The sequence below is a fragment of the Eumetopias jubatus genome, unplaced genomic scaffold (assembly GCF_037043125.1).
Source record: "Eumetopias jubatus isolate StellerSeaLion01/CBP00866 unplaced genomic scaffold, mEumJub1_p1.0 scaffold_9, whole genome shotgun sequence".
Lineage (NCBI taxonomy): Eukaryota > Metazoa > Chordata > Mammalia > Carnivora > Otariidae > Eumetopias > Eumetopias jubatus.
In genome coordinates, this window is record NW_028274815.1 from 91,992,340 (window position 1) to 92,016,286 (window position 23,947).

At 42.7% G+C, this 23,947-nt stretch overlaps 2 protein-coding genes and 1 pseudogene across 2 annotated transcripts; 2 read left to right on the forward strand and 1 right to left on the reverse strand.

Annotated features, from left to right (window-relative positions):
* The first annotated feature begins 5,893 nt into the window (after positions 1-5,893).
* Positions 5,894-6,415, forward strand: LOC114224525 (nuclear transport factor 2 pseudogene; annotated as a pseudogene).
* Positions 6,416-7,241: 826 nt separating this feature from the next.
* CST11 (cystatin 11) lies at positions 7,242-9,265 on the forward strand. Its single transcript, XM_028123725.1, has 3 exons — positions 7,242-7,466; positions 8,060-8,164; positions 9,182-9,265. The coding sequence occupies exons 1-3, from the start codon at positions 7,242-7,244 to the stop codon at positions 9,263-9,265; spliced, it is 414 nt and encodes a 137-aa protein (XP_027979526.1).
* Positions 9,266-16,821: 7,556 nt separating this feature from the next.
* Positions 16,822-21,120, reverse strand: CSTL1 (cystatin like 1). Its single transcript, XM_028123756.1, has 3 exons — positions 20,902-21,120; positions 17,664-17,774; positions 16,822-16,905 (listed from the first exon to the last, which is right to left on the reverse strand). Exons 1-3 carry the CDS (start codon positions 21,118-21,120, stop codon positions 16,822-16,824), a joined length of 414 nt encoding a protein of 137 aa, XP_027979557.1.
* Positions 21,121-23,947: the final 2,827 nt, after the last annotated feature.

Below are 23,947 nucleotides of genomic sequence, written 5' to 3' on the forward strand. Positions count from 1 at the left end.
TCAGAACACTTAAAGTAATATGCATAAATTAACTCTGCACAAACTGCATTGAAGCTGAAATAATGTGGGCAAAGTAACAGACACTCCTTTGGAAGATGAGAAGCCATGGAACTTTCATGATAGCCTTACCAACTATAGAGGGATTTACTGCGATTTCTTGTTTTTCAGACTGTTGCTGAGTTACAACTAACATTTATTTAAATAGAAAATATGCATATTATTTATATCTACACAGATAAATGTATAATATATCTTCAGTTTTATCTATAATTTGTAGATGTTATATTATAGACTTATTATCTATATATAAGCTTAAAAATAATTTCATACAGTACAAAATGGAGTGTATGCACGGCATATACTGAAAACAGGAAATACACGTCAGTTCATTAAACTTTTATTTCAGTTACTTACATGGTTTTATATATGTAGGTATGTGCTGGACCATAATATATACTGTATTTCTTCCTGTGGAATGATCCAACATATTTATACTCCAATATATTGAGTAACAAAAAAGTCTGTGCAGCCAGCTGAAAAGGCCAGTACAAGAATAACCATTCTTTTTTCCATTCTGTAGACACATCATCTTAACTCCTCCAAGCCAGGCTGCAATCATTCTTTGATAGGCTCATACTTTGTTGCCTTGTCTTTTCAGATTTGCAGTCCGACAGTGATCCTTATTTAAAAGAATTCCTCCAATTGCTATGATTACTTATAAGGCTGGGAACTCTGGTGGCAGCATCCCAGATATTTATAGCTCTGCCAAAGGTTTAGAAGTTGTTTACCCCTCTTTGTGAGATTTTTAGAAAAGACTCCTTTAGAAGGGATGGCTTCTCACAGATATTATCCCAAACTCCCCCAACCCATGGCTTGAAAGGACCAATCAAGAAATTCCAGTTAATCTATCAATAACCAAACTTAAACTGGAGTCTTTTGTGCCTCAACCAGTTTTGTTTTTGTTTGCAGTAGACAGCATTTGCCATGGGCATATGAATGTTTAGATAGCTGGTGAACCAGGGGTCAATGCTTATAGGGACATTTAACTGTCTGTGTCAGCATCCATAACAAATCAGAAGTTTCCCAATTGCCCTGCCATTGAGCCTCCATTGCCACCTTCAACAAAAACTTCCAGGAGGCGTACATGACTCCAGATTTGCCTCCATAGGAAGACCCTTTCTCACATGCCAATCAACACATGACCAGAAATCTCTCCCTAATATTAGGAAAGCTAGCCAACCCCACAGCCAAAGCAGTAGCAGCCCAGTGATGATCACTTGACTCGTTGGCTAAACAGACAAGCACATGGCCCTTGATTATCTACATACCGGACAAGGAGGCATTTGTGCCGTAGTGAATTCCATCCTTTGTACAGGGATAAATGCCTCTAGAGAAGCAGAAATTCAATTATACAAGATCAGAGAACAAGCCCACCGGTTATGACAAATTTCTCCTCACACTCCATTGTCTTTTGATCTATTTAGCTGGCTACCTTCAGGTTTGAGCTCCTGGCTTAGAATCATCCTACAAACTGGATTTATCATATTACTTCTAATTCTGCTTCGCATAATTATTCTTGAACTTCGTACCTGTTGCCTGTCAAATGTCTGCAGAAGCAATGCACCAAAGAGGGTGATGCTGTTTCAATGCTTGGATATGATCTTCAATGTTTACCACCTTGATAAGATACAGACTATAAGTGGAAAAGGCCTGAGAGTTCTCCCTCCTACCCTTCCTTTTGCTCACATGTGGCCTAGGTAGTTTGAATTAGTGCACTTTCCCTTCCAACATGGGACATGACAGCCAGGACAGGGCCTTCCTGGCAACAAGGGACAAAAGCACTAAATGGGGAAAACCTTAACTTGTGATCAGTGATGCTCTCTAGGGAAGATCTTGATCAAAAGGGGGAAATGTGAAAATGCATAAAGGACACCTCATTTATCATTTTTAAATTTTATCTTATTTTATTATGTTATGTTAGTCACCATACATCATTAGCTTTTTTTAAATTATGTTATGTTAATCACCATACATACATCATTAGTTTTTGATGTAGTGTTCCATGATTCATTGTTTGTGTATAACACCCAGTGCTCCATTCAATACGTGCCCTCTTTAATACCCATCACCAGGCTAACCCATTGCCCCACCCCCTCCCCTCTAGAACCCTCAGTTTGTTTCCCAGAGTCCAGAGTCTCTCATTGTTCGTCTCCCCCTCTGATTCCCCCCCCTTCATTTTTCCCTTCCTATTATCTTCTTCTTTTTTTTTTTAACATATAATGTATTATTTGTTTCAGAGGTACAGGTCTGTGATTCAACAGTCTTACACAATTCACAACACTCACCATAAACATCGGGGCGCACATACCCCTTTGGATCACTACATTTGTATCTTTGGGGTAAATACCCAGGAGTGCATCATTAGCATTTGATGTAGTGTTCCATGATTCATTGTTTTTGTATAACACTTCATTTTTATTATTTTTAGTTTTTGATGTAGTGATCCATGATTCATTGTTTGCATATAACACCCAGTGCTCCATGCAGAACGTGCCCTCCTTAATACCCATCACCAAGCTAACCCATCCCCCCACCCCCATCCCTTCTAACACTCTCAGTTTGTTTCTCAGAGTCTATAGTCTTTCATGGTTCATCTCTCCCTCCGATTTCCCCCCGTTCATTTTCCCTTCCTTCTCCTAATGTCCTCCATGCTATTCCTTATGTTCCACAAATAAGTGAAACCATATGATAATTGACTTTCTCTGCTTGACTTATTTCACTTAGCATAATCTCCTCCAGTCCCATCCATGTTGATGTAAAAGTTGGGTATTGATCCTTTCTGGTGGCTGAGTAATATTCCATTGTATATATGGACCACATCTTCTTTATCCATTCATCTGTTGAAGGGCATCTCAGCTCTTTCCACATTTAAAATGAGTCAGGAAGCCCTGAAGGGGGCACTCTTCTTGCACGTACTGCTCCTGGCAGCAGGCAGCACCAGCAGGAAGAGAAAAGATAAAAATTATCTTGACAAGGAGGACATTTTTCACATAGGAATTTGATCTCCTGCTTTTAAGAAAAAGAAGGAAACCCCTCCCTGTCCTGGCAACTGCACACTAAGCCCTCCTTGCAGCCAATGAGAAACCACCACAGTCTGAAACACTTGTTCTTCTCCAGTGACCTTTTGTTCAAAATAACCCTCCCTGATTTCCTCCTAAAACCTAATAAAAGCTCACCTTCCTTTTGTCTCTTTGGACTTTCCTATGGTTCACCATACTGTGTATGTCCTGAATTGTGATTCCTCTGCTATCCCCAAATAAACTCACTTTGCCAGTAAAATAACTGGCAATTTTATTTTTTAAGGTTGACATAACCAGAGAACTTACAAAATCACTAGAGTTGGAGAGTATGTGAGTTTTAGAAACAAACCAGGCAAACTTCTTCAGCATGTCCATCAATCTGAGGTGAAAATTTGGTGGTCAGATAACATCTTCCGACAGAGCACAATGAAGCCTGTGGCAGGAGGCACATTAAGTAAATCTGTGTAAACCTGAAACTAAGTGTCCTGTTCAAGGTTGAGCAGGAAGACTTTCTGACAGCGGGCAATTACCCTCCCTCCGCTTTTAATCTCAGCCTCCAAACCAACTGTCAGTGGGATGTGGAAAGCCTACTGCCAGGAAGAATGGGGTTTTTTTGTTGTTGTTTTTTAATAAGATCAATGTGCTAGAAAAGTATACCCATTGATGCATTGTCTTGTGGCAATAAACCCATTGGTCCATGTTACCCATAAATGATCCATGGCAGGAGATAGGCTGGAAATGATGAACGAAGACTGAGTGGGCCTTGGTGGCTGCCTTTGGGACTTCCAAGGGACAGTATGTGGTACTCCCACAAGGGCAGTGTGAGGGGAGTAAAGAGAATGATCTGGTCCTGGGTTTGAGGAGTTTCAGTACACAGTGGGACTTTCAAAGAAATTTGTGGCAACCAGGTAGAAATATAGGATCAGATCTCAAAATAAGGACCTGGCATGAAGGCAGATGTATAGGGTTCCCCTCAATGGAAGCATTGAATGTGGCCAATAGTAGCTTTGAGTGTGGAAAAGGGGTTCTTCATTCAGAGCCCATGACAGTGGGTATAATTTGGGGATCTATAACCCCGCTAAAGTTATATGCAACATTTTATGTAGATATTACTGAATGCTCAAATGGACTTTTTAATTGAGGCAGATGTCAAAGTGAGGTGCCAGAGAAGAATATGAAATTTCTCACAGAAGGAGAAGACCCATAGATGTTGAGGAAATAAAAGTCAGGAGTTGGAGAGCAGAGGGAAAGTTTTAAGCAAGGTGGGCTCCTGTCCGAACCTCACCAAAGCGACAAGCTGAGATTGACTCAATGCTTTCTAGCTGGGCACGCAAGAAGGGGCTGGCTGGAACTGGTCTGAACAGAGAGAGCTGGGGTGGGAAGGCCCACACTGCTTAGCCAAGAGAAACCAAGGGATTCCCTTGGGGGAACCAACCAGCTGGAAGACAGAGCATTACACTGCAATGACAGGCAGAATAGTGTCCCCCAAAATATCCCTGTCCAACCCTTGGAATCTGTGAATAGGCTGCCTCCAAAAGCAAAGGGGATTTGCAGGTGTGGTTAAGTTAAGGTTCTTGAGGTGGAGAGGTCATCCTCAGTTATCTGGGTGGGCTGAACATAATCACAGAGGTGCTTGTGAGAGGGAGGTGGAGAGTCAGAGAAGGACAGATGGCAGAAGAATCAGAGGTCAGATGACATATTTGAAGATGCTTCACTGCTGGCTTTGAAGATGGGAAAGGGGCTATAGGCTAAGGCATACAGGTGGCCTCTACAAGCTGGAAAAGGATAGAAATGGGTTCTTCTCCAGAGCCTCCAGAAGGAATGCAACCCTGCCAACACCTTAATTTTAGGATTTGTAATCTCCAGAACTGTGAGATAATAAATGTGTGTTGTTTTAAGCCAGTGTTGATGGTAACTCATTACAGCAGCCCTAGGAAACTAACAGAGCTTCCAAGAGAGCTATGGAGGAGAGGTTACTAGCAGTGGAGGCTGGGGGAAAGCCAGGAAGGGACCCAAAGAACAGAACACTGCACAATTCCCAACAAGTCCAGGAGCACTGCAGCTGGAGCCAAGTAGGGACTTCTCAGTACCCCCACCCCTTCTTCTTCCCCTGGTCCTCACACCAGAAGAGTCCTGAGGTAAGATGGTAAGATGGGGCAAATGGAACAGATGGAACAGATGGGGAAAACGAAAAAAGAGCTATCACTCCTCCCCACAGTCAGGCCTTCAGGAGGGAGAAGTGCAGCTTCACAACACATTCCAAGTTCTGACCATCTGGAGAGACTGGTTCTTGATTACTGGATTGAGGCTGTATGTATTGTCTGAGAGTGCCTGAAAGGTTACAGGGGACAAATAGCACAGCCGAGTCCATTCAAAGGGACAGTGGAAAGTGAATATAAAGCCGTGTCATGACTTCACCCATACATGGAGTATGCTCCCCATATGGGGCACAGCCTCTGTTTTCTGGGGAGCACTGGCTTCTCTGAGGGGGGCCATACACTTCCCAAATTTAAGAATTATTAACACAGAGCATTGTCTGGGTGGCTAGTAGGTTAACCGTCCGACTTCAGCTCAGGTCATGATCTCAGGGTTCTGGGATTGAGTCAGGTTCCCCATTCAGTGGGAGCCTGCTTGTCCCTCTGCCCCTCCCCTTGCTCGTGTTCTCTCTCTCTCTCTTTCTATCTCTCTCTCTCTCTCAAAAATAAATAAAATATTTTTTTTAAAAAGGTAAGAATTATTAACACAGGCAGTCACACCACTGCCGCCATCATGCCAGCCCTTTGGGTCTCAACAAGGCTGGGTGATGCTTCAGAATGACACACAAGCCAATCTGGGAGCAGATTGGATCCAGTTTCATTCCACATGACAGAACCCAACTAGGCACAATTTATACTGATGCATCATGCCTTACGTGGGAAGGACAGTAGTTCCTGAGGAAAGCTTCCATTGTGGAGAAGTTGTCTTGTCTTCCATCCCAGAAAATCCAGCACAGCATCACAATGCAGAACCATCAGCCCACGCCAGATAGCTGCATCATCAGCATGGTTGTGGGCCAGTTCAAGGCTGATGAAGACCCCATCATGGGGTTCCACCAGATGTTCTTATTAAAGAACATTAACGATGCTTGGATTTGCACCAATCACATGTTCAGGCTTTCCCTGCACAGCTTCAGCTGGGCTCCTCCCAGCCAGGCACTCTTGCTGTTTCCTCCTTTCTCTTCTTCTTTATACTATTCACATTCCTCCAGATGCTCCAAATATTATATACAAATGAGCAGGGCCGTGGTGGGAGCGGGTTCAGTGCGCTGCTATTATGGAGGTATTGTGCAGATGTAGTTGCATCTGACAAAGTTTGTGTTGTACCAGCACATGCCTTGGAAAGTCTTAAGTAATGCAAAAGGTGGTCTTTTTATTTATTTATTTTTAATCTACTGACAAGTCGCTCTAGTAACGCAAAGAAGTGAAGGAGAAAATGCCTCACTGCCCAGATATTGATTTGTTCGGATATTTCAATGCTTCATGATACAATAAAACCACAAAAATTTTCTTAAAAAAAAAAAGAATTATTAGCATAGAGGAAGAGACCAAGGTTTGGGCCTGACGGAAAAGTAATATCCTGGCCAGGCAGGGAAGAGGGAGAGGGTGATAAGAAGAGTCCAAGGGAAATCAAAGGACAGGGAGGATGTGGTGTTCACTTGGCTGACCTGTTTGTGCTCCACTGCCCTGTGATCCAGCATCCCCCATGTCTCCATTGCTTCCTGTCACTCCAGACTGCCCACAGTGCTGGCTGAAGTGGGTTCAGTAGATAGAGGCCCCTGGCCTGACTTCCACCCAGATAACGCTGGGGCAGCAGGAGGGTGTGTGCTGCTAAGACAGAAGCCCCCCAAAAGAGAAGAAAAGAGCATTTGCATGAGTGTATGTGTGTGAGAGATGAACATATGCAAAAAGAAGAAGAGGAAGTAGGACTGAAATTGCCAACCATGGCAGAGTGTTCCTGCTCATTCACCAGGTCCAGCTACAGATGGAGGAGGAGGTGGAGGAGGGCTGTGGGTGTCCACCACTGACCATTTAAATCCAGCCAGGCAAGGAAGGTCAGTGGTATCCTGCTGGGCCCTGCAGGGTAAGGAGGGGGGTCTTCCTATTCCTCCCCAGCTTAGGGACAATGGCCAGACTCTGGCAGGCCCCGCGACTTCTGCTGGTCATCCTGGTAGCCTTGATGGCCCTCACCTACCAAGAAAAAAGGAAAACCTTTCTGAGTGTCAGAAAAGTTCCTGCATCAGAGCCCTATGTGATAGCCACCATGCAATATGTGATCAATGACTTCAACAAGAAGAGTAACGACAAGTACAATTTCCGGATTGTGCGTGTCCTGAAGGTCGAGCAGCAGGTCAGCTCAGCCCCCTCTCCTAGCCATGCCTCTCCAATGGGGACAGTCCAAAGGGGATGCCCACACAAGTGAAATTCAGCCTCGTTTAGTTTCAAGTGGGAATTTTAAGAGAAACAAATTCACTGGCATAGATGAAGTTACTTAAATGATACCTAAGACCAGGGGTCAACAGATTATACCCCAGGAGCCAAAGAGGACTGCTGCCCATTTTTGTAAATAGTTTTATTGCTGCTCAGCCATGCCATGCATGCACACATCATCCAGGGCTGCTTTTGAGCTACAACAGCAGTGTTGAGTACTTGCAACTGAGATTGCATGGACTGCAAAGCCTAAAAGATGGACTATCAAGCCCTTTACAGTTTATAGACCCTTGCCCAAATCAATTAGTATCATTTGAGTTGTCCAAGGGATGTCTTTTCCCAGAGACTTGAATGGCAAAAAGATAGGAGTCAGATAGGAAGGGGAGAGAGAAGCCCACCAATTTGTCCAGGAAGGAGTGCTTGACCTTGGGCACCATGCAAAGGAGTTCTTGCCACCAGAACCTACAGAGAAAGGAGAAGTCCTTTTATCTCTTTGCCACTTGCTCCTCACAGGTTACTGACCACATGGAGTATCGTGTGAACATGGAAATGCGGCGGACCACCTGTCAAAAGCTCGAGACTACTAACTGCTCCTTTCAGGAAGGGGAGCTTTACAAGGTACCGGGTGAATACACATTAATTCAGAAAGAACCCACTGGCGTTTTCTGTGGTTTTAGGATGAGGTAGGGTAGAATTACTGGGGGTATATTCAAGACTGCTTGAAAAGAAAGCATAGGTAACACCAGCTTGCTCAAAGAGGAAAAGTAAAGGTAAGAGTAACCAAGATCCTGCCTGGCAGGTGCGGTTCCTTTGTTGTTGAAAGAATTATGGGAGGTAAAGGGAGTCCAGACAGGGAGAGCCAAGGTGGCTGAATAACTGAATATAGCAATAGAGTAAAATTAGATCTTCTTGGATGTTAGTGATTGAACTGATGGAGTTGGTAGTCTGATTTCTATTTTAGGAGAAATGTAAGTGTTTAAGCCTCCCACCCCACCCCCACCCTGGGCTTTCAAATGAAGAGCAAGAAAACAAAATCAAACTAAGAAATTATATTTATTAATTTTTTATTATGGGACAAGAGGGAAGTGAAAAAGAAAAGCAAAGTCTTGAGAGTGAATGGGGACAAGGGAAGGAGGGAGTGGGTGTGATGGATCAGTAGATGAACAGACAAAGAAAATGCAGGGAAGGAAGGATGGATGGAGATGGGTGAGTCCAAGTGGATGGATCCAAGTGGATGGATGATGGATGGGTGAATGCATAGATGGATGGATGGATGGTTGGATGGATGGATGGATGGATGAAGTCAGCAGAGGCCATGTAAGGGAAAGTGTGAAGTAAATGACACTGGAGTAAAAATAGAGGAAAAAAGAATCACTAGTTCCTATTGTGAGTATGGCAGGATGGATCCTATTTCTAGTCTACAATTATCACCATAAACAGAAGGGCATTTGATGATCTCAGCAATACTACCATCAAGTGACTGAAATCAAAATAAAAGTCAAGTCATATTTGGATTGGAGACATGGTGAGGTGGTGTCATCTTCCCCAACTGCATGTGTTATATCCTCTTCTTGCTCCTTTAAATTTTTCACTTTGCTTACCTTTTTAAAATATTGTTTTTGGTTTTTTTTTTAGCAAATTGAGTGCTTCTACACAGTGTTTGTTGTTCCTTGGTTTGAAAAGTACAAAATTCTGAACAAAAACTGCACCGATGTCTAGATGTCCTGGAGCACACACCTGCAATCATTATGCATGAAAGTATCCTGCAATAAGCAGTAATTCCCTTGACTTGACTTTAATATAGAAAATAAATGTTTGTCAAACTATTATCGTAATGCTCTTAACCCTCTTAATGTTTATGATTCCACTCTTTTTTGCCAAATTCTTCAGTTCATAATAATATAATATTTTGGGCTAGGGCAGTTTGGGGATTCTAATCAGGTGATGTGGATAATTCCTGACCTTATAGCCTATACCTGCATGATAGCAGAACTTCAGCCCCAGCCTCATTTCAAGTAGGAGTCTTCAGACTGTAGAGTAAGTAGAAGATGAGAAGGAGGAGGAAGGAAGAAGCTGTATGTCACTTACCTGATTAGACAAAAGCTGTTTGCAAGTATGGCCTACAATGCCTTCTCTGAGGGCCCAATGAGGAGTATCCTTTTCCTTGCTTAAAGTGTCAAACAAGGACAAATAATACAAGTAATTTTAAAAGATGAGGGTCTTTGTTACTGATAAGGACTAAGTTGGGAGATGTGTGTTATTTTTGCAGGAAAATGAACTAATACCAAACTCTATATTTACACCCCTAGCATCAGCAAAATTGGAGCAGGTCTCTTCATAGAGGACTTCCTCACTTGGAGTTACCAAGGAAAATATGTGCCCATGTGGGAAAGAGGAGGTCCGGGGTACCATGACTTCTTTATTCATCCCAGATAGACAAATTAGAATAATTCCTCCAAGAGAGAAATGATTGAAGGTGAAGAGAAACTGGGAATACTATGTCAAAGGACTCCCATTCTATGGGTGCCATATTAGCAGTGGGGAATGATCACACACACACCCCCAGCCAATAGCTTGATTCAGGATTTCAAACAATGTCACCAATTTCATCTCTCCACTCTACTTCCTCCATGTGGTCTCAGAGGGCTACCAGCTGGGTCACATCTGTCCTCATTCACATCCAGTAGGGGAGAAAAAGATCTCATCCCCAGGAACTGAGGAAAAAGCCTTGTGGTTTAATACCACTGGGGAACTCTAGGGACATTATAAAATACTTACACACACACACACACACACACTCACACTCATAACTCTTTCTTACACACACACACACACACACACACACACACACACACACATCTACCTGAAGGGAGAGGGAGTGGGGTATTTATGCAAAAGCCCCAGTCAGTTATTGGCTGCAGAAGAGCTCCTAGGAGGCATTAATTCCCTAGAACCACTGGCCTGGGGTGGCTTGAGGGCAGAGCAGGCAGTCAGAGATAAAAGGGCATGGGTGCTGCATTTGGAGCTGGTGTGCACAGAAAGATAAGCTGTGGGAGGATAAAGGCAGAATGCCAATAGGGTACTCTTTCTACATGTGGACTGTATACAGGGATGCAAAATAGACACATCAATTCTCTACCAGATAGAGATAGCTGGGAGCTCTGAAAGAACAATATTTTTGCATTCTACACTTCCTACCAAAGTTCTGGAATGCTCAGGACCCTGTTTCAGGTGGTGCCCAGGTGGGACACCCCTCCACCAACTATTCAGGAAAATGTTAACCTACAGTTTCTTCATCTTTAACTTAAAATAACAGTACCTATTTCTTGGGGTAGTTATAATATTAATGATGATAGTGCATGTAAATTACTTAACAAAGCAAATATTCAAATAAATGTTAATGATTAGTAAGAATATTGGCAGTAGCAGTAGTAATTTAATATTAATCAGTCATTCAACTCTCTGCTGGGATTTTGGCTGCTTTGTGTGAAGGCAAATGTTATTAACCTGGGGTAGAATAAAAGAAAGGTAGAACATTTGTGCCCCTTGATATTTTGGATTTCTCAGCCCAATTTTTTTTAAATTTTTTATTTTGAAACAATAAAAAGAAGAAAGTTATAAGTACAGAGAGTTCTCTTGTATGGTTTATTTAGTTTCCTTGCATGATCACAACTTTTGTAGTTATAGAAAAATATCACAAGCAGGAAATTGACACTGGTATAGTTTGCATGTGTGTCATTTTGTCATATGTGTAGATTTGTGCGACTGTAACCACAATCAAGATATAAAACTATTCCATCACCACAAACATACTCTGAACTAACCCCTATAGAGTCACACCTCTCTTTCCCCACCATCTAAAACTCCTTGCAACCACTAATTTATTCTCTATCTCTTTAGTTGTGCCAATTTGAGAATGTTATATAAATGGAATCAAGTACGTGACCTTTTGAGATTTGTGATGATGCCCTTGGGATCCATCCAATGTGTTTCATGTTATCAGTAGCTTGTTTCTTTTAATTGTTGAGTGGTATTCCATGGTATACTATAGCACCACAGTTTGTCTAACTATTTCCTATTTTAAGATGTGTTTGTTCTTTTCAACTTTTGCTAATAAAGTTTCTATGAACAATCATGTATGAGTTTTTGTGTGGAGGTAAGTTTTCATTTCTGTGGGTTAAATGCTGAGGAGTGCAGTTGCTGCACCATATAGTAAAGCATATTTTAGGATTTTCTCTTTTTGAAAAAGAAACTGCCAAATTATTTTCCAAAGGATGTAACATTATGTAATGTCCCTTTGTATCCCTGGTAATTTTCTTTGCTCTGAGGTCTGCTTTATCTGATAATATAGCTTCTCTCACTTTCTTTTAATGTTTTATAACTTTTTCATCTTTTCACTTTCAACTTATACATATTATTATATTTGAAGTAAGTTTCTTGTAGATAGCATATAGTTGGGTCAATATTTATTTAATCCACTCTACAAATCTCTGTCTTTTAATTGGCTTATTTAGACCATTTACATGTAGTTTACACATTCTATTTAATGTAATTGCTGAAAGGACTTAGGTCTGTTATTTTATTTTTTCTTCTCTCTGTATTTTGTTTCTGTTTTCTTTATTCTTCCTTCCTGTGAGTTACTTGAATATTTTTTAAAGAATTCCACTTTTATGTATCTATACTGTTTGTGAGTATATCTCTTTGCACAGCCTTCTAGGTGGTTGCTCTAGATATGGCATTATAAATACATAACTTGTCAGTCTGCTGGTGTTGTTATTTTACCAGTTTGAATGAAATGTAGAAAGTTTACCTCCCTTTACACCCTTTATTATTCCTCATTTACAAATGTTCTAAATATTTCTTCTACATACATTGGGAACTACATCAGAAAATGATATAATTTTTGCTTTAATGATCAGACATAATTTAGAAAACTCAAGAGGAAAAAATCCTATTGTATTTACCCATATTTTTACTTTTTATGTTCTTCTTTTCTGATGCTTTAAGATCCTTCTTTTAAATTTCCTTTATATTTAGAGAGCTTCTTTTAGCTGTTATTTTAATGTAGGTCTTCTGGTGCAAATTCTCTAGTTTCCTTCCATGTGAGAATGGCTTATTTCCCCTTTATTCCTGTCGGATATTTTAGTGGATAGAGGATTCTGGATTGGCAGTTTTCTTTTCTTTTAGACCCTGAAAAACATTGCAGCTCTTCTGGCCTCCATGGTTTATTATGAAAAATCTGTTGTCATTCAAACTGGGGTTTTCCCCCTAAAGTTAATGTGCCTTTTCTCTTTCACTGCTTTCAAGATTTTTTTGTCTTTATATTTCAGAAGTTTAACTCTGATGCGTTTTGCTGTAAATTTCTTTCTGTTTAGGATTTACTCACTTTCTTGAATCTATAGGTTTATGTCTTTTGCCGAATTTGAGAGGTGATCAGCCATGATTTCTTCAAATAATTTTTTAGCCCCCCTCTCTCCTCTCTTTCTGCAATTCCAATGTGTTAGATATTTTGTAAGAGTTTCACCAATTTCTGAGGCTCTGTTCATTTCTATTTGGTTGACTTTCTCACTGTTATTCAGATTGGATAGTTTCCATTATTCTTGCTTCTGTTCATTTACTTTTCCTCTATTCCTTCCATTTCACTGGTGAGCCCACACATTTAATTTTGTATTTATTATTGTACTTTTTAATTCTAATATTTCCACTTGTTTTTTCTTTACATCTTCTATTTCTTTGTTGAGATTGTATCTTTTCTGAGACTTCCCATTTTTTCATTTGTTTGAAGCATGTTGACAATTGATCATTGCAGCACTTTATGATGACTGCTTTAAAATCCTTATGAAATGGTGGGTATTCATCCTTTCTGATGGCTGAGTAATATTCCATTTTATATATGAACCACACCTTCTTTATCCATTCATCTTGAAGGACATCTCAGCTCCTTCCACAATCCTTATTAGATGATTTTAAGATCTGTGTCATCTCTATGTTAGCATCTGTTCATTGTCTCTTCTCATTTAAGTTGACATTTTCCTCATTCTTAGTAGGACAAATGATTGTCTATTAAAATCTGGGTGTTTTCATATTGTACTTCTGGATCTCACTTATATGTCTCTTAGCAGGCCTCCTCTGACAGTGCTCTTCAGGGAAGAGGGACACCACCTCATCACTGCCAGTGGGGACTGAAGGCTAGTTTCCTCATTCAGTCTCTGTTGACACAGGTGGGGGGATTCCTCATCACATTTGGATGGGATGGGAATTCAATTCAGCCTCCCCACCCAGGCCTCTGCTGATACTATTCTCACTGGAAAGAGCAGAAGTGTCTCATCACTACTCCCCACATGCCTCTTCTCACACTAGCTCAGTGAGGAGAAACAGAAGTCTGGGCTTTCCATGTGGCCTCCACTATCACCACAGGGAGCGGGGCAGCGGTGGGGGGGCATGTTGACACTCAGTGAGGTAAAAGCTCTGGCACCCTATTTGGCTTTCTCTGACACCATTTCAACTTGAGTGCTAGGCTCCTCATTACAGTCTCAAGAGGGTGAAAAATCTACATTCCCCACTCAAGCTTTACCAGGGGGTCAAGGGATTGTGGAGCCTCATTTTTCCTGCAGTATTTTCCTGGAGTAAAGCACTTATCTAAATGCTGTCATAATGGGCTGCCCCATCCTGGCCTTTTGGCCAGAGAGAGCAACCTTTCGCTGAGATGTTTTTTTATCTGCCCCTGTTGTCATTTCCAGGTTTCCACCTTCTTCATCTCCAAGTCTGAGATACAAAGCAAAAAGGAAACCCAGGGTATAAGCTTCCTATAGCTGCTGTCAAGTTTTCACAAACTTGGTGACTTCAAACCGTAGACACTAGTTCTCAGTTCTGGAGCCATGAAGTTTGAAATCAAAAGTGTTGGCAGGACTGTGCTCCCCCCAGAGGCTCTAAGGGAGAATCTGTTCTTTGCTTCTTCCAGCCACCGGTGGCTGCTGGCTTTGCTGGGCTGTGGTACATCACTACCCTCCCTGCCTCTGTCTTCACACACCTTCTCCTCCATGTTTCTTTGCTAAATCCTTCTCTGCCTCTCTCTCATAAGGAAAACTGTCTTGGGTCTCTTAGACATCAGGGCCTGGACTCCCCACTCCTTTCACAGAGGCCTACCTTGTGTCTGTCCTTCCTAGCTGCCATTCATAAAAGCAAGGCAGGTGGGTGGGGCAGGAAGAGGTCACTTTAAAAATTCAAAGCAAAGCCATAAAGTTTGGTAAAATATTATTAAAAGAATAAAGTATCATTTGAAATTACATAAAATAAAGCTACAAACAAAACAATTAGGTCATATAACTAAAAGATATTTTTTAAAGTAAGAACTTAGAAGTTGAACAAGGTTTAAATCAATAATTAAATAGCATTAGAGAGGTAAATTAAGTAAAAAATTTTAAAATGTTAAAAAAATTCTTGAGTAAATTAGCTAAAGGCTGAATGTACACATATCCTATTATCCAGGATTCCACTCTTAGTTGTGTACTCAACAGAAACTCATGCATATGTCTACCATTAGACACACACATGCATATTTATTCTTAATAGCTTTTATTCTTAGAAACTAGAAACTACCATAAAGTTCATTATCAGTAGAATAGATAAGTATAGTGTAGTATAATCACAAAATAGAACTTTACACAATCTTAAAGTGAGCTACAATTACACACAACATGAAAGAATTCAGAAATATGTTGAATGAAAGAAGCCAGAAACAAAAGAATATATATTGTATGATTCCATTTGTAAAAGCTCAACCAACAGGCCAAACTCAGCTAGAATGGTAGGATCTGGAGAGGCTCCTCACCTGTAACATGGAGGTGAGAGTTGCTATTTCATAGGTTGTTGGGATAACCAAATGAGAAAGTGAGTACAGCAGGCCCGTGCGTATCACCCACTCAGCCTTCAATAACTTTAGATCTGCAGAACTGGATGCTTCTGCCTTCTCTCTTGCATGAGAATTTCCCCACCTTTAACACTGCACCTCCACTCTCCCTTCTCTCTTAAGACACTCAGGTGAATTTGAGGTTCTTATTTGTGTGTTTACTCTTCCCCTTTGGAAATCCTCTCTCAAGTTGCCATTATAAGTATGCCAGTGGGTCTGGTCACTGAGGAGGTTCTCAGCCTTCATCTGATCCCCATTTCTGGTCCAGTGTACACCGACTCTGCTCAACTATGAGTCACAGGAGGGAAGATGCTGTAGGTCTCATTCCTCCAGCAGTGAGCACATGGGAGGCTCAGGAGCTCTCTGTGAAGAAAAGAGTTCACACGGCCAGCCCAGACTGCTGTCCTTGGAAAGGCCCACTTGTGAAGTTGGCCTTGGTTGGAGGGTGGGGACTTGGATGGCAAACGGTTCCATATATATATATACTGATATAAACTCTCCCTAAGTGATGAGAGGCCCTCATTGTGTCTGTACTCTTTATACAGTGTGACTTATGCTGAATAACTTTTCTCCTTCTGGGAGTCTGAAGTTTGGACACATCCTAGGCAGAAGCTGCTTATGTGCAGGGAAAAACCCATGGCACTGAGTCTCTAATGAGCTTCCCTGGGAAATACATTTCACACATACTATCACAACTCACTACTGGGGAATTAAGCACATACCATCTGACTGTACCAGGAAAGGAGTCTGGAAACCTGCACCTAGTTCCCTGAACTTTTCCACATTAACTTTTTCCCCATTGCTGATTTTGTCTGATACCCTTTCACTGTAATAAGTCATAGCTGTGAGTACAACTGTGTGCTGAGTCCTGAGGGTCTTTCTACTGAGTTACTGAACCAGTGAACTTGGGGACCTCAGCCACACTCACAAAGATACATAAGTTACAGAGAGTATGGGGAAAAAAGAGAGCTCCTGCAAGCTCAGGCTGGTGGTCAGAAATTGCCTGAATCACAACAAACCTCAAAGACATGCACTGAAGTAGAAAAACTATGAGTTTCCTCCAAAGAGTTAACATCCTTCTGTTCAAATTGCACCCACCCCCTAAGGGCCACTGAACATGTGCATGAGTGTGAGTGTGTGAGCACGTGAGGAATGTGAGTGTGTGTCTGCATATGTGTGAGTGTGTGTATGAGTGCGTTGTGAGTGTGCACATGCACTTATGCAAGTGTGCATGTGTGCATGTGTGCATGAGTACGAGCAGGTGTGTGGAGATCCTGCTGAGGGGGATGAGGCCCTTCAGAAGTCTAATAGAAAGCGCACAGTGTGACCACCTAAGTTTTTATCAAACATCTTTGCACCAATGCATTCAAGCCTCCAGACAAGAGTTGTTCCAGAGTTGGTAATAGTTCATCCAGGGCACAGTGTACACCAAAAAATCACAAATGAAACTCTGTGGAAGGAGAAAGGAAACAGCTTTCAGGGAAATATTTTTTGAAGGTGAACAAAAAACTCCTGCCCTCCAACAAGCCCTTATCTGGGGAATCTGGACCAGTCTCTGTGTCTGCTCAATGACCACATGGGTGAGGGGGATCTGCTCACAGTCACATGGTGGGGGCGGAGTGGGCCGGCCTGAACAGGGATGTCACCCTGGGTGCCCCCTGCCCAGTCATTGGGACCTGGAACAGGTGCACCTGGAGCCTGCAGCCCAGCCAGATGCTGGGATGAAGTCTGGGCAGGACAGCCTGGGACAGCTACATTGCCCAAAGCCCCAGTCCTCCTGCTCCTGCACTCAGGCACAAAGTGTCCCTCGTGTCTGCCAGCTTGCAGGTGGTTGCACCAGGTGGTACTGGGAAAAGCCGGAAAAGATGGGCAGAGGTTGGAAGACAAGAAGGAAACTAGACAATTCCCAGGGATATAGACAGTATGAGCCAAGGGCAGACCAAAGCCCCAGGGAAAGTAAACCACTTCCACCTGAGGGGCAGGGGTGATACTGCCAGGGCCGGGGCTATAACAGCTCAGGGTGGGGAGACTGCCCAATTAGAGAGCCTTCCTCCCACCTCTGGGCACCTCCAATGGCATCAGGCAGCCCTAAGCCCCATATCCACACAGCTAGAAAAGCTGTCAATGTCCACTTTTGGTCTACTTTTTAAAATTTTACTTTTCCCCCTTTGATCACAAGTCCCTGCTCAAATGACTGCCACCACACACCTTTTTCAGCTTCTTTTTGCTTTGAATGGGACATGAATTACTTGTGCTATTCCTCTTGCATTTGGTCCGGCTAATCTTCACAGTTACCATATACTCCACTCCAGTTGTGAGCTACCGAGAAACAGCAACACTGTTAGTGTTGACTCCAAGCATCCAGTTGCTGACTCTCCCCAGGAAAAGCTAGGAGATGAAGCCCCAAGAGCCACAATCCCTGTTTCCAGAGCTCATCCAGTAAAACCATGGCTCCCTCTTCTCCTCCCAGCTGGAGGATGCACAGTGACAGTTGAGGCCCTTGGTTGGCCCCCAGCATGTGCAGAGCCCTTCCCCTTGCTCTGGACTGGCCTCACTTTTGCAGTCACAGATGGCTTCTCACTTGTCTCCCTTGCATCCTCAGGATGAGGGACTGGCAAGACACTGAGCTTGGCTGCCCGGCAGCCCCAGAATACCCCCCATATCTATACACATGATCCTCAGAATGCATAGGGGTGCATCTTGTCCCTCGGTTTCATCCTTGCCCTCCCTCCCTACTCTCCTTCCCAACCAACCTGATGGAAAGCAGTTTAAAAACACAGCTAAAAAACACAGGCTTAGAAACTGAATTGATTTGGGGCATTCATTTCCCTCCTACTAACCCTGCACCCTTGAGCAAATGCCCAGCAGCCTCCCTTTCTTCAACTACAGAGTTCAGATAATAATTGTGCCTGCTCAAGGAGTTGTTACATGGGCTAAAGAGAAGCATGCATCTCAGTGAATGCACAAAGAAAATTCTAAAATAATTCATTATGAATTATTAAATGTTTTAGCAAAGTGTGGGGAACATTACTCTGAAGCAGCTATGGAGTTAGGAAAGCAACAGAACAGAAGACAGAAGAACTGTGCTCGAGTTCTGGCTTTATCCCCGGCTAACTCTGTCTCCTTGGCCAAGCCCTGCCACCTCTCTGACTCAGTTTCCTCATCTAGAGAATGGGAAGAAGAGTGCCAATTTCCTCCTAGGGTGTATGCAAACAGTGAATGTGTAAACCATGGAGAACACACACCAGGGTTAGTCCCGGCTGTTGGGATCTGTCTTGCTGTGCTCATGATCAAGTGCCAGGCTGTAAGGACTGTGAGGTCAGGAATGCTGGGAAAGCCCTTTGTGGTAGGACCTGCACCGTGAAGTGAAACTGCAACAAATGCTTTGGTGATTCATGTCCTCTCTTGGAAACAGCTGGGTCCCTCAAGTCAACACACTGGATAGAGAGCTCTGCCCTGGGGAGGGGAGAAGCTCCTGGAACTTCCCTGCTTCCTTGTTCCTATGTCAGGGTCAAATCAACCGAGAGGGCTTGGTACTCTCCCTGGTGGTGGTAGAGGGAGAGAGCACCCACACTGCCCCCTAGAGGAAAGTGCCCCCAGAAAAGCTCAGGGTGGTTGCAGGGGAAGGAGGCCTGAGGGCGTTATGGCCATCCTGGTCCCAACATCTGCCACCTGAAGAACCTCAGGATGCAGGGCTCCAAGCTCTTCATCAAAGGACGACGGTTCCATCCAGGTGTTGGCATCTTACAGGGCTTTCACACTGACTTTCAGCATACTCCATAGGTATGAAAAATCTAAAACACCGGCCATAAATTTTACTGACATTCCAGTGTGCAAAGTGTTTTAGTATTCATTATTAGATTAGATTGCTAGATAATAAGAGGAATCATCATAGTCATACAAATATTTTCACGAGTGCAACTTCACTCTTATTCTGCCCACTTGCCGATGAGGAAACAGGCCTGGAGATTATGAATGGCGCTTGACATAGATCTCACAATTAGAGGGACCTGGAACCTGGGTGCAGGCAGCTCATCAGGCCCACCTCCTATACCCCTCTGTGGGGTATTAGGATGCACACATCATGTGGTGAAAGGACCCAGGTCACCTAGCTACCTCAGGGCACACACACTGTCCTTTTATCCATCTGAATGACATTAAAAGGTTGTTCATAAACTATTCTTTGAGAGTTAACTGTTTTGTTTTGTTTTTAAAGATTTTATTTATTTATCTGACAGAGAGAGACACAGCGAGAGAGGGAACATAAGCAGGGGGAGTGGGAGAGGGAGAAGCAGGCTCCCCGCGGAGCAGGGAGCCCAATGCGGGGCTTGATCCCAGGACCCTGGGATCATGACCTGAGCCAAAGGCAGACGCTTAACGACTGAGCCACCCAGGCACCCCGAGAGTTAACTGTTAACGATAACGGACTGATTCCACAAGACAGACCTCCTGGGAGTCTCAGATTTATCCTTGAGAAGTATGGCCTGGGAGAACAAGCCAACTTGGCAAGAATTTTGGTCAACAGCCGCCACCTTGTGGCCAAGTCACCTCAGTATTTGTGGGCCTGATGAGCCACCATCTTGGGGCAAGAGTATGTGACTGAAACAGGGACCAACGGATGTCCACATTGTGATGTCAGGCCTGCTTCGTATCACACTAACACTGCCTGCCCCTCTCTGCGCCCCACCCTTGCTGGTTTCTCCTGTTCCCACTGTCCCTCTCTCTCTGGGCCAGAGACCTTTTCTCCGGTCAATTTTTTTTTCCAAATCGGGTTAATTGAACTAAAATGTGCTATTGCCTCTGCCCTAACTTACATATAGTTTACTATGTAAACTTGAAGGGAAGTGGGACCCACAAAAGTGGTTTTCAAACAACTTTTCTTTCCTCCATCACCCTCAATTGATGTATTTCAAAAAAACTTTGTATGCAAAACACATAAAAACACATAAAAAGAGAGATGATCTGGTTGAAGTCTGTTCCTCACTCCCCCTTCTGTGCCCTGTGCAATCCCAGATATCTATAGAATACAACTAGAAAGTTCAGACTTGACAGCCCTGGACACTGAAAAACTATGTTGAGGGGGAACCTACAGAGAACATATTTCACCAAAGCAGAAACAAAGTCATCTTCGTCAGCTGTCACTCTGGTAGGACTAATTTCAGAATAAAAGGCAATTCTTCCCAAGAAAGAACAGTTGAGAACCTCAGAGACTGTTTTTACTTCAGACCAAGAGTAACAGAGTAAGGTTTCATTCCAGTCATTCAGCTAGCATTCCAAAGCATGGTGAAGGCAAGTCTGGGGTCCAAACAACTCCAAACATGCTCATCCCAAATGAAGCCTCCCCCCACCTTGGTGAAACCATCACTTGATTCTCTCTGGGAGCCATGCCATGTCCCCGGATGTCCAAGTGGGCCCTGCCCACATCCAGAGAAACTGAAGCACAAACCTGCATCTGACTTCGAAGTAGCTTGTCGACTTGAAATAAGTAGGTGTCATTGCTAGCATTGTTGTAGGTTTCCATGAAGAATTGGAGCGTTGAATTCATGTTTGTCTTGCTCATGGACTTCTCCTGGAAGCCTTCCCACCTTTGAAAATGACCTAGTCTGGCTTCCAGGATCAGGACAGCCAACAGCAACAAAGGGTTCCTCCAACATCCAACTCCCATCTTGAAGCCTCGGAAACCTTCTAACCACTGCACCTGCCAGGGCAGGGTTGGAGCCAGAATACAACTCACTCACCCTCCCGCAGCAGCCCTTGCCCAGTGGGCTTGCCCAGGTTAAGCAGAGATTGAGACCCCAGCCTTATCCTTTCAAGGCTCTGCCCCCAATCTGACCAAAGGACCAACCCAGGAAATCTCCCTGCGTGGTTGCTCAACTCTCTTTCAGGTTTGTATATTTTCCACATATTTATGATACCCACTTGGTTCTTCTATTATTCAGGCAAGTGTAATTTCTAAACACCTGCCAAGATTGGCAAGACCCTCTCCTTGCCTTCGAATTTATCAAGGAAGAAAGCCCCCAGAACAGAGCTCTACAGTGCTATGCCATAAGAAGTATATCGGACAGAGAAGCGCCATTGGTGGGAATTGGGGAAGACTTATGGAGAAAGTAATATTTTAAACTGGGTGGGATATGAGGAATCAAGATACGGGACAGGGCGTGATACATTCTACTTACCTGCTGTGGATTCTACCTTTTTAACCCAGCCATCAACTATTCCCTATGCCTCCTTTAGAGATAAGTTCTCTTTACTCTCCTGCCTCCTTTCTCACCACAGATTTCTGCCTGCTGGATCCCACTATACCTGCAGGCCCTGGCACTAGCTCTTGCTATCTTGGTGTGACCCCAGCAGACCTTTGTGAGGTAATATTAGCCTCCCTGTGAGAAGGGAATAAACTCTGATCCTTGTTCACAAATTAATCCTAAAGACCCCTGAAGGTTAGGTGTTGCTTATTTGGGGCAGGAAAAATTTTCCTCAACCCTCTTTAGGTCTCTGGATGGACCTAAGAATTAAACTAACAGGAGAAAAGCATACAGGTTTTATTGACATTTTGTATTTGCATGGAGCCTTCACAAGAAAATGAAGACGTGAAGAAGTGACCAGAACAAAAAGCTTATATACCCTGTAGACAAAGAAACAATAAATGTGTGAAGAATAGACAAGACAAGGGGATTTGGACTAGGGATAATAAATGGTGAAGAGATAACAAGGTTTGTTTCTACAGTCTTATCCCCCATCTCTGGGGATAAGGATGTCCTCCATCTTCCTGGCACATGGAAGGCACCTTTCACATGGGAGATTTATCTTCTGTTTTTAGGGAAGAAGGCCTCCGGGTCGGGGGTGGGGGATGATCAGATTGTCCTTCCTGTTTCACCATTTTCTCAAACTCCTTAGGCTTAAGATCTTCAATGCACCAAAGTGCTAAATTTGGGGGTAACATGCCCTGAACCCATTACCTGCATCCAGAAGCCTGTAATAGCTCCGCATTTTTAAAACTTTTGTTAAGGCGGGATCCTGAATGGGGTCCTGCAGCAGAAAAAAAGAATTAGTGGGACAATTGATGAAATGTGAATCGAGTCTGTAGATCAGTTCATAGCACTGCACCGATGTTAACTTCCTCGTTTTTACCGTTGCACTGCACTTACATGAGATGCTAACATTTGGGCAACATTTTATGCTATTTTTGTAGCCTTTTTGTAAGTCTGAAATTATTTCAAAATAAAGGTTAACTTTTTTAAATTTTTTTGTTTAAATTCAATTTAGTTAACATATACTATATTATTAGCTTCAGGGATAGAACTCTCTTCAGCAACCCTCAGTTTATTTCCTAGAGTTTAAGAGTCTCTTATGATTTTCCTCCCTCTTTGTTTTCATCTTATTTTTTTAATTAGATATTTGCAAATGACACTACAGATAAAGGGCTGATATCCAAGATCTATAAATAACTTCTCAAACTCAACACCCAAAAAGCAAATAATCAAGTCAAAAAATGGGCAGAAGACATGGACACTTCTCGAAAGAAGACATACAAATGGCTAACAGATGCATGAAAAAAATGTCCATCATCAGTAGCCATCAGGTAAGTTCAAATCAAAACCACATTGAGATACCACCTTACACCAGTTAGAATGGCAAAAATTGACAAGGTAAGAAACAACAAATGTTGGAGAAGTTGTGGAGAAAGGGGAACCCTCTTACACTGTTGGTGGGAATGCAAGTTGATACAACCACTTTGGAAAACAGTGTGGTGGTTCCTCAAAAAGTTAAAAATAGAGCTACCCTATCACCCAGAAATTGCACTACTGGGCATTTACCTCAAAGATATAGATGTAGTGAAAAGAAGGACCACATGAACTGCAATGTTCATAGCGGCAATGTCCACAATAGCCAAACTGTGGAAAGAGCTGAGATGCCCTTCAACAGATGAATGGATAAAGAAGATGTGGTCCATATACACAATGGAATATTACTCGGCCATCAGAAAGAATGAATACCCAACTTTTGCATCAACATGAATGGAACTGGAGGAGATTATGCTAAGTGAAATAAGTCAAGCAGAGAAGGTCAATTATCATATGGTTTCACTTATTTGTGGAACATAAGGAATAGCATGGAGGACATTAGGAGAAGGAAGGGAAAAATGAAAGGCGGGAAATCAGAGGGTGAGATGAACCATGAGAGATTATGGACTCTGGGAAACAAAATGAGGGTTTTAGAGGGGAGGCGGGTGGGGGGATGGGTTAGCCCAGTGATGGGTATTAAGGAGGGCATGGATTGCATGGAGCATTGGGTGTTATATGCAAACAATGAATCATGGAACACTACATCAAAAACTAATGATGTAATGTATGGTGATTAACATAACAATAAAATAGTTTCAAAAAACTAATGATGTACCATATGCTGACTAACATAACATAATAAAAAAATAAAAATAAATAAATTCAATTTGCTAACACGTACTACATCCTTAGTTTCAGATGTAATGTTCC